At 45.6% G+C, this 11,836-nt stretch overlaps 1 protein-coding gene across 1 annotated transcript in view; it reads left to right on the top strand.

The window, feature by feature from the left end:
* Positions 1-11,836, top strand: part of NUP210 (nucleoporin 210) — a 657,387-nt gene that overhangs the window by 470,951 nt on the left and 174,600 nt on the right. Inside the window, exons 28-29 of the mRNA XM_063426963.1 lie at positions 4,394-4,546; positions 4,708-4,799. Of these exons, the coding sequence (XP_063283033.1) occupies positions 4,394-4,546; positions 4,708-4,799 (245 nt within the window). The remainder of the gene's footprint in view (positions 1-4,393; positions 4,547-4,707; positions 4,800-11,836) is intronic.

Below are 11,836 nucleotides of genomic sequence, written 5' to 3'. Positions count from 1 at the left end.
CACGTTCAAGTGGCCACAAAATCCCCTCAGCCCAAATCATAGGTAGAGCCTCTCTCCGTCACTTGGCACTAGCATTGCCTCACCTGTCACTTGGTACTAGGTAAATTATTCGCTTCGGCACTAGCTAGCAGGCCAGTTCTACGAAGGTCTCATCCATACCTCTAAGACACATTACTTATCCAAATCATTATTTCTTTTTCAGAATGTCACTAGTATCCATCCCGATAATCGGTCTGCTGTTGGATGAAATACCCAGCACGCCAGTCTGGCCAGGGTCTCCATAGGAATCCTTCACCCTTTCTACCTGGGATTCTGGTACATTCTAAAAAAATATCAGCAGAGCTCTGACACAGGGGTGTCCTCTTCCCAGCCACTGCCAGTAAGGCAGAACTACACTGGCTCACAACGGCTCAGCCCAATGTTCCCAGGCCCGGCTCTAGTTCACAAGGGCCGTCAGCTTACTCCTCAGATTCCAATCAGGAGACCCCAGTCACTATCCTGGCCAGCCTCCAAATGAGTAACAGGCTGATAAATGGAATCGGCTATAGCCACACCGATCTCGGTCATACAGTCTGGCTTACCCCTCATTTCCCTCCCCGTCCCCCACCACCCACTATCACTACTCCATACGTCCAGTCATGCCAGGTGTAACTGTGAACGGTGGTATTTCTGGGGCCATCATATTTGGGGGCACTCAGTCTCCATCTGGCATTGGGCATTTTGAGCGTCCACTTGTGGGTGGTGGTGGTGCACCATAACTTGAGGTCTCACTCAATGTCAGAGGCATTGACTATCACTGCCTACCAGAATGGCATACATCTCCTCTGCTGAGTAGCGATGTGCCATTCTAGGGGGACAAATCAATTAACTAATAAAAATAAGGGGGTAATTACCTATTATCTACCTGCCTAACACCCACTACCCACCCTCAAAAACCCACGAAAAATAAAATGTACTGATCACAGTTTAGGCAACTGCGGTCAGAACTGAAAGAGTATTTTAAAAAAAAATTTTTTAATAAAAATAACCTTAAAAAAAGGTCAGGGCGGAGCCTGAACGCCGAAGAGACCGGCAGCAAAAGCTCTCAGCTCCGAGCCTTACCCGGCGAAATAAACGGCAGAAATAACCCCTTACCCTCCTTCAAACGACAGAAAGCACCCGAAGCCCCCATGGGACGAAAATCCAAAAAAATGACACCAAACAAGCCCGCCCCGGGGCTCACCATTGGGGAAATGTGGAGGCAAGCACGAGTCACCAACGAGCACAATATGGCGGCGATACATGGAGGGTGCTCTGACTTTTCAGAGGACCTCTCGGAAGAATTGGAGGAGGATTATCCGAAAGCGCCGGTCCCACAACGGAAGGCAAAACAAAGCGGGACTGGGGCAGACACCGACCCAGTTACCACAACAGTCCTAAAGGCGCTTTTAGCAGACCTCCGACAACACATCCACGCGGACGTGGCGGCACTGCGCGAGGACTTGAGAGGCCTGACAGGCCGCATTGAGAAAGTGGAAGGTACTACCCAGACCAACTCCCAAGACATTGCCGCTCTCCAACAGACCATACAGAACCTACAGCTGCAGGCCCAACAATATGACCGCCGCCTCGCGACACATGAGGATTCCAGGCGGAGACTCAATATGAAAGTCAGGGGGGTACCCGAAGACATAATGGAAGCAGACCTACCGAGGTTCATGCGGCGCCTGATAACGACGTTGCTACCTCCTACACAGGCAAAGCCAATCACCCTTGAAAGCCTCTTCAGGGTCCCCAAGCCAGGGAATGCCCCGGCCAAAGCCACGAGGGATGTAATCATTACTTTCCGTAACCACACTGATAAAGCGGCGGTCCTCGCTGCCCTGCGAGGGAAAACCCCTCTCCACTTCGAGTCAACGGCACTAACCTTCTTTGCCGATCTGTCAGCTGGCACACTGGCATGGCGCAGGTCGCTCCGACCGCTCACCTCCCTGCTGCAACATCACAAGGTGACCTACCGCTGGCGGCTCCCCCGCACACTCACTGTTCAGCAAGGGGCAGACAAACACGACATTCAAGACATACAAGAGGCCCCAGCCCTGCTACGAAATCTAGGCATAGCACAAGACACGCTGCCCAGCTCTGCCTCCCCAGCCCACACATGGGACCCGGCGAGGACCGTGCCGTTTTTTCCCCCAGGGCTCCACACCGGATTCCTATGCCGCGGTCACCACATAGAGCTTCAAACCCAGCATAGCCCGAGATATCTATTATACGGGTTAATATAACAACCAATGGTATCCCACAATTGCCATATCCTGGCAGCCAGTGATATTTTAATCGGACTACCAGAGCCCATCACCAACTCCACGGCTCCACTGGGACACTTGCTGACACTGCCTACTCTGCAGACATATACATCTACAGACTGCAGAGGACACTATTTACGGCACGGGAGCAAAATGTACCTTACTTTTACATATGTTGTATCTACTGTTGTTTACTTTACTTTTCTTTCGTGTTTATTTTTCTTTTCCATTTGCTCTATAACTCTATAGATGCGGCTACACACTAAGCCCAACGTCACTATCCGCTCACTAAGCCTAATACCCTGTAACGTCAGAGTTATTCAACTGTAAACTACGAATGTACTAGCTAAGATTAGCCAGGACTCAAGCAATCTACGTACCTATAGCATGTTTGGCTTTGTGCCATGTTTATAAGCTGCTGCTTAGCGGATAGGCCCCAAGCGAAATATAAGCTCCTGCACCCACACATACTTCTGGAACACCATAAGAACAGCTAGATATATGCCATACACTACACCTCAGCTGACGTCTGATCCGACTTCATATTCCATAAATCACACAAGATCAGCCCAGACTTACGCCAATGTTGTACTTTAGCTGGTTTAGTTTTACGCAATGTTTTTAAGATGCTGCTCAGCACATTGGCTCCGAGCGATACACAAGCACCGACACCCACAAATACTGCTGGAATACAATAATGTATACAGCGAATAAAGGCGCTAACCAACATGCTACCTAGCTACTTACACGCCCCTACCCACACATATGGTGAACCGCACACCGCTTAAAGTTGTCTTTCCTGGTCACTTCAATACAAAATCGTACTGAGTTAACTTTTGCCATAAAAATGTTTTACTATGTTATATATGAATGCGTCTGTTACGGCTGTTCTGGCTACACAGACACTGTTGACCACGTCTCGTTCCACATCTTGCTTTACCTTACGCTAATCAACAATTTGTTGACAAGGCAATCGTTTCGTTAAGCATGATATCCACCACATAATAACAAAAAATGTGCAATGTCTCTGCCACTGCATAACTACTGTAACCTTGTAATACGCTGTTGTGGCGTCCGTTAATTGTCTGTAACCACCTGCACAACCTAAATAAAGAATTAAAAAAAAAAAAAAAAAGTCAGCCTGATCAGGGAGCCCTCTGATCACAGTGATCACTGATACAGTACTGTACAGCAGATATACTATACAGTACAGTGATCACGGCAGCAGGGAAGGGGTTAAGGGAGATTTGGGTTGCTGCAACTGCCAGGCATGCCTCCAGACCGAGATCTGCAGGGGGGGGAGAGGTGTGCACAGGTGGGGGGGTGGTCTGCAACGGGGGAATGGCGGCAGCCACGTGTGTCAGACATTTCATGAGTTGGCTGACACATAGTAACACTGATTTCAGTGACTTGCTGCGATCAGATATTGCAGATCGCGGTCATTTGCCACAGGGGGACTGTCTGGGTTGCCAGGCAGGTCCCCCTGACCGCGATCTGCAATGGGCGAATGGTGGCGGCTACATGGGCGGCAAGAACGTTAAGGGGTTAATTAATGTTCCTTTCATTCATATAAACCCAGTGTTTTAATGCATGTTATCTGTCAAAAAAAACACATAAGTTAATCTTCTCTACCTTTAGAACTGTAGCAGCCTCTGAGTGTCTTATCAACTATATGTTGCACTGGAATTTAGTGAAAACACTGACCTAAGTGAAAGTCACTTGCCTTGTACCTAATCAAATTTACTCATTTTATTAATGGCAAAGTGCACCATTTTTTATTTTAATTTTTTTATGTATCAATTTGTGTGATTTTTTTCGAGTTTGGATTTTTATTTTTATTTGTATTGAGATTTGGTAATGTGTCTATTATCTCTCAAGCATTATTTGAAGATGCTTGAGAGATAATAGACACAGTACCAATTCTCAATATGCTGAGGCTAATAAAATGTTTGAAATAAAAAAGGGCCCCTTGGTCATCTTCCTGTGGGTGTTCTTTCTAAAAAAAAAAAAAAAAAAAAATATATATATATATATATATATATATATATGATTTTTGTTTTGTTTTTTTTGTGGGGGTTAATGTATGCCCTATTTGTTTATTGCAGTTATCTGTCAGTCTTCCTGCTCAGTACAACTTTGCCATCAGTATACACGCAAAAACGAAAGGAAAAACTGGACTCAGAGTTACAGTCCGAACAAATCACCTTAATCATTTCTATGGTTCAATCTTGGAGCTATCTGATGAGATCCAAATCCAGGTAACCATACCATGCGGAAAATGCAGGGTGGATTACATGTGCATGAGAAAGATATAATTGTGCATTGTTATGTTTGAGTTTCTTTCTCTAAAGCACAGTCTTGTATTATGTTTACAGTGAGTAATTTTTTTTTTGTTTGTTTTGTTTATTTTTTGTTTCAGGTGTTTGAAAGACTACAGCTGGTGCAACCAAGTGTTATTGCTGAGCAAATTTTAATGTCTCCCAATTCAGTATTAAAGCTCCAAACTAACCGGTATGTATAAATCAAAAGATAAGGAATACAGTGCTATTGTGCAAGTAGGCAGAAAAACTTAATAGACAAATTGTCCCTTATAATGTTGGCACAAAGAAAATTGGACAGTATTTGTTGCATTGTAATTACACGTTTTGTGATAATGTTGATTGGAGGTGTAGATTAAATATGAACATGATAAAGAGCACTAAATATAGTACGCATTACTAATAAAACACAAAGTGGGGGTGTGGCCAACTTCCGAGCCGAGCGGACGTATGGAGTGAGAGCTCCTGGTCCTACCTGACTAAAAGAGCGTCAAATCAGTGAGAGTTTCACCCTAATCACGGCCAAAACTGCCTAAATATACTCCTAAGCTTCAGCCAGGTATGGCGCCGTCCAAGCAACTGAAGTTAACGGACCTGATCCGACACTCTAAAAAAGAGCGCCAAAAGGCCTCACAAGATGGCGACAGCCAACAAGCACCACCTCCGGCCTCAGAAGGCCCGTCAGACCTTGATGTCCCATCGTCCCAATACTCGGATGAGCCGGTGACGGAACAGAGGATACACACTATGCTGCAAGATCTGAGGCATCCACTCCAGTAAGATTTCAAGACCCTGACAGCCGATACGTGGAAGGATATTGGGGACAGAACCCACCATCTTGAACAAAGGACGGAAGAACTGTGCACAGCACATAATGAGTCGTTGGAAAGATCCAGAGCCTAGTGGCAGAGCAAAAGCTCTTTAAATGCAAGCTGGTCGACATGGGGGACAGGACAACGCGGAATAATGTCTGGTTTCGTGGGATCAGCGACAAAATCACGAACAAGGAATTGCCTAAGTACATCACCAACCTGTGTACTGCACTGGCACTGGCAATGGACGACACCGCGTGGATGCTTGATCTTGCCCATCACCTGCCTCGACCATCACGCTTCACGGCTGACACGCCTAAGTACACGATTGTTCGATTTCACTATTACAACTCTAAGGAGGCCCTCCTCACGGCTGCTAGGAAACTACAGGTGATGCTGGATCCCTATCAGCAGATCTCTATTTATGTGGACTGATAAGTCAATACTATGGCTAGGAAAAAGACATGTTACCAAGACTCTCAGGAATCATGCAATACCATATAGGTGGGGCTATCCAAAGAAGATCCTGATCTGGAGGAACAACCGCTCTCATGTCCTCTTGGAGCCTGAAGACAGAACCAAACTACTGACAGACTGGGGCCTGCTGAACCAGATGGAATCCCGAGCTCAGCATAAACCATCTTCCTAGCGCATCCCAGGAGAATGGCAGATGGCTACCTCACAAAAGAAGACCAAGTGATTGAACTGCTTTGCAGCTCTGAACACCCTGGGCTGGTAATCGGCCAATGGCTGTCATGTGTGATGGACTCTGTAATTGATGTGAGCATAACGGTGGACGCAATGGTATGCAGGTGAACTAACAAGTGGCTAACGCAGTATGAAGCACTAGATCTGTCGGCCCCACCTGGGTAATGTTTTTATACATGACATGTATGTTCTAGGTTGTGCAGCAGAGAATGCAGGTTATTCCTTCACCTGGGATGGGAACTGGGGCAACCCTTTAGGAAGCATTAAGTGCTTCAGCGCACACCTAGGAATGCATCCATACTTTAACAGGGTGGCACGGGAAGGCTATACAACAGCTGCGACCCGCTAACTGATGACGGGGGATGCCGAACCGAATGGTAGCAATAGCTGCGGTAGACTTCTTACCTGGCAGGCCACCTAGAGACACAGACCTGCATGCCATGATACACATGTAACACCTATGCTCACAGACCCAGCTAAGGCACATAAATCATTACACAGTCACACATAAATAAGAAAAATACAGAAACTCGGACTAGCTATGGTTCCGCCTAGCGGTATCAGTTAGCACTGCATACACAGCACACTAAACCCTGATAGGCGCACTACATCATAATTAAGTTCCTACAAGAGTAGTAATTCAAAGTTCTCGGCTACTCCCAGGGTAAACTTCCACATCTATGTAGCAATAGTCAGGGAACGGATTTGGTACAACCCCCCTTGGACGCATGACAGAGTGTAGGGGTAGGCTTGCCTGCACTTGCTTTGACCTCATTGGTTACTCTTTGCCACAAGAGTACACTGTATATATTTTCTTTTGTCTTTCCTTTCTGTTAATATGTGTTCTCCTATTCCCATATGTATGCATATATCCCGATGACACAAACTTCTTAGAGAGTTTGGGGGAACGAGGCTGTAGCCCAGCAAGAGGGACGGTTCCGCTCACTTGGTCTCAGACCTCCCAACAGGTGACAGATAGACGTGCTCAGACGGACAGGGTAGGTGCCATGGGAGGGCAGGCTGTCCACGGGACTCTTGTCCCTTAATGTGAAGGGTTTGAACAGCCCGCACAAACGCCGACTGGCCATCCATGAAATGCATAACTCCAGGGCAGCTATTGTCTGCCTCCAGGAGACACACTTCAACAAAATCAATCCCCCAAGATTCTGCTCTAAGAAATATCCCCAAGTTTTCCATGCTCTCTCTCCGAACTAAACAAAGGGAGTGTCTATCCTGTTTCATGGGGACTGGGTGTTCCGATCCGAAACAGAGTACACAGACCCCCAGGGCAGGCTGTTAGTCCTGGCGGGCTCCCTTAACGGGTTGCAGGTCACAGTGGCGTCACCGTATGCCTCTAATGACTCTCAACAGACCTTCCTTGGCAAAGCACTTAAAAAGGTTACCAAGCTCCTGAAGGGCCACACATCATATGTGGCGACTTCAACTGCACGCTGGACCCCGCACTAGAGATCCAAAAACTACACAATAAGGCGCCTCCATCCTCTTCCATGGTCCTCAGTTGTCACTTGGCGAGATTTCTGCACACTCACAAAATGTATGATACCTGGTGAACCCTGTACCCATCAGCCAGGGAATACTCATTTTTCTTACATGCCCATAATACGTACTCCCGTATAGACATGTGCTTCATATATACGCAAACGCTAACCCACTTAACCGATGTATCCATCGGACTTAGGACCTGGTCAGACCATGCCCCTCTCTTGATCACGCTCCGAATCCCATACCCGACGAGGGGGAGAGGTAAATGGAGAATAAACGAATCCCTATTAGAGAATGCTACCGACCTCCGCACGCTAGGTATGGCCATAACCACCTTTTTTAAGGAGAATGACTCTACAGAATCTTTCATAGCATTACAATGGTCTGCCCATAAGGCAGTGTTGCGAGGACTCTTGATTCAATCTGGGTCCAGATCCAAGCGAAGAGTCTGTGAGACCAAAGCACAGCTAATCAGGGAACTAACAGAGCTGGACACCAAAGATAAAACACAGCCATCGAAGAAAGTATCTAAACAAATCACTCAGATCACCGCCACATTGCACGCATTAACGTTACGCAATACGGAACGCCACATGTGGTCCGTCAAACAGTTATACTACTCCTTCGGTAACAAGGCAGGCAAAATGCTAGCAAACAAGCTGAGAGCACGATAACTCCAGACCAAAATACCCTATCTCACCTCTAGTGCAGGCGAGAAACTGTATAACCTGCAAGACATTGTCGAGGAACTGGCAACATATTATGCCAATATCTATAACCTGAAACATGACCCAGACATACACCAACCTTCAGACACTCACATACGGAAATTTTTAAATAACACACATTTACCGCATATATCACCTTTACAATCCCGTGACTAGGATGCCCATTCAGTGAAGCCGAAATAAAAGCAGCAATTAAATCACTCCCGAAACATAAAGCCCCCGGCCCAGGTGTTTTTTCCAATTATTACAATATCAAACTTGCAGACTCATCTCACACCACATTTGACTAATCTTTTTAACTTTATTAAAACTTCGGGGACAGTTCCTCGCAAAATGCTGGAGGCACACGTGGTGACGCTTCCTAAACCCAATAACCAACCCACAATAAGCTCAAATCTGAGACCGATATCCCTGCTCAATGCGGATATAAAACAGTGCGCAAGGCTGTTGGCCCCACGTATCAGGGCCCTCCTGACAGATTTGGTTTCCGCAGAACAAGTGGGGTCCGTCCCGGTCAGACAGGTAAGTGATAATACCAGACATTTCATGAACCTCATAGATTGGGCTAATACCAGTTTACAGGCGGGGCTAATTCTGGCACTCAACGCTGAGAAAGTGTTTGATCGCCTGAATTGGAAATACATGACACTGACCCTGACCACACTGGGGTTTTCTGTCAAATTTATCATGAGTATCCTGGCCCTATATTCCACTCCCTCAGCACGTATATTCAACTCAGGCTTTCTATCATCCACATTTAATATCACGAATGGGACGCAACAAGGTTGCCCACTACCCCTGATTTTTATTTTATGTCTCGAACCCTAACTTCGGGGTAGCAAGATGACCCCCACTATAAGGGGACTCTAAACACCAGCAAGGGAACAGAAGTTGTCTGTATTTGCAGAAGACATACTAATATTTCTGACTGACCCACACTACTCAATCCCACACTTGTCGAATCTACTTAAGGCATACGGGGAAGTATCATATTACAAAAATAATGTATCCAAAACCCCGGGCCCTACCAATAGGCCTATCATCAACAGCCCAAGCATTATTGCAGACCGAACACAAATTTGAATGGCAAAAAACGTCCCTTTCCTATCTTGGCGTAAAACTCACCAAAATATCTCGACTCTTGGCAATAGATAATCACCTCCCCTTAATCCAAAAACTTGACTCAATGATGGACAAGTGGAAGAGTTTGGAGGTGTCATGCATGGGCCGTGTAAATACCATTAAAATGATTGTTATGCCTCACATCCTGTACTTTTTTAGAACTATACCCATGCTGATATCAAAGAACAATAAAAAAAAATAAAAGCCACTATTAACGCACTCATGTGGAAGAGAAAACCCCCACGGTTTGCTTACTGCCTACTGTGGTTGCCTAGGCTCAAGGGGGCCTCAGTATCCCAGATTTACGTAGGTACCTAAAAGCTACCATACTATCTCAGGGCATGTGCTTGCTACACACGACACACTACCCAGTGTGGCTGCCGCTTGAGCATGCGTGCACGGGGCGACTGTCCATACCTCACTTACTATGGTCCTGCACCACACCTGAAAACACAACCACACCCCCACTAAGTTCTTGATAGCCTCATGGAAGAGATGGAGCAGCCCACTCATTAATACCACAACACTGCTCACTATAGCCCCACTCCAGACGCTACTGATGCACTCACCGAACCTCCCGGTTATGGCATGTGAAGTAAAAGGCATACAGAGAATAAATTACCTGTGCGACATCCAAGGTGTTAAACCATTTCCCACACTAGCAACTGAATTTAAGCTGGACCCTAGAGATCTATTTGCCTTCTTACGAATTAAAAACATACTTCAATCCAAACGCATACAGCAGGTTGACATGACGACTCTATCGTCTGTGGCTAGGTACTGCCTGACATCAATGAACCATGTGAGACCGCTATCTTTATGCTATAACTCCATTGCGGAACAAGGGGCAAGGGACAAATTGAGCTATATGATGACCTGGGATGAAGAGCTGGGCAGAACCTTTACCTTGGAGCAGTGGTGAAGGGCTATTCTATGCACCAATCAGGCTTCCAAAAGTTTAGCACATTGGGAGGCCAACGCGAAGGTTCTGATGAGGTGGTACCTAGTCCCCCAAAGACTCTGTTGCATGTATCCTAATAAAAGCCCGACGTGCTAGAGATGCGGAATAGAGGTTGGCACGATGACACACGTGTTTTGGGACTGCAAGCTTTTGCAAATAGGAAATCTTATAAATTACATCAGCCATACCCGACTGGACATGACCCCAGCGACCTACCTCTTGCATATGTACCCTGCTATAGACAACCACCCAGACAGGACCATTATCATAAATATTCTTACTAAATTACCTCCATTTGTTTAACCCCTTAAGGACCAAACCTCTGGAATAAAAGGGAATCATGACATGTCACACATGTCATGTGTCCTTAAGGGGTTAAATATACATAGGGATTAAGGAGAGAGCACAGGTAACTTGTTTTTCTTTGTTTTTTACTATAGCAAAAATAGGTATAGCACTTCACTGGAAGAGCACATTAACTCCTGCACTGAATGTAGTAATAAACAGGCTGGAATCAATATCAAACAACTATAAGTAAGGTGATAGGCAACTTAGGTAAGCACAAGATGATATGGAACAGCTGGATAGCAGAAAGAAGACGACTACTAGTGGATATGTGAGGGGGGAGAAGCAGCAAATCTGGAGGCAAGATAAGATTTAAAAAAAAAACATAATTCCAGTTACTAAGGACAATTAATAGCTGCATACAATAATGGATAGAGTGCGCCACGCACAAGGGACAACGACCGCCTACAGTGCAGGCGGTTTACCGTTCAGATTCACAGAGACACGTACACGCCTAAGGAGACCCCCATGCTATAGGCCCCCATGCATACTCCTCACTCCCCCCCCCTCTCTCCTCTTTTCTATACTTCTGTTCTCTTTAGTTGTTGTAAATTATGTTGCAGATACTGACGAGACAGGCGTACAGACCAGTGGACGCATACATAGGTGGAGAGAGAATGTTCCTGTATATACCCACTGTCACATGTAGCCCAAAGTACTTGTAAATGTTAATCATTCTCTACATATGTAATCTAATGCCGTGTCAATGTATGCTACTTGATAAGTTTGTTTATCCGGCACTTGATGTTCAATGTATAAGCCGAAATGAAAGGCCGGATGTTTTATACTGTCTTGTAGCCTTGTGTACACTTCAATAAATATCAAATATTGAAAAAAAAAAACACAAAAAGTATAAATAAATGCAAAATCATAAAAAAAAAAAAAAAAAATCAAGGCTCATATACAAATGCAATTACTACCAATAAACAAGTATAATGGGACAGACCACAAGTCACCAATCCCCCAACCTTTTGGAAACTCTCAACGGTGTCTGAGAGTTGCCGAAACGGGGGAGATTGGTGACTTGTGTTCTGCCCTATTAGGTTGGTTT

The sequence above is a fragment of the Pelobates fuscus genome, chromosome 7 (genome assembly GCF_036172605.1).
Source record: "Pelobates fuscus isolate aPelFus1 chromosome 7, aPelFus1.pri, whole genome shotgun sequence".
Classification (NCBI taxonomy): Eukaryota; Metazoa; Chordata; class Amphibia; order Anura; family Pelobatidae; genus Pelobates; species Pelobates fuscus.
This window is presented reverse-complemented; position numbering and strand designations above follow the sequence as displayed.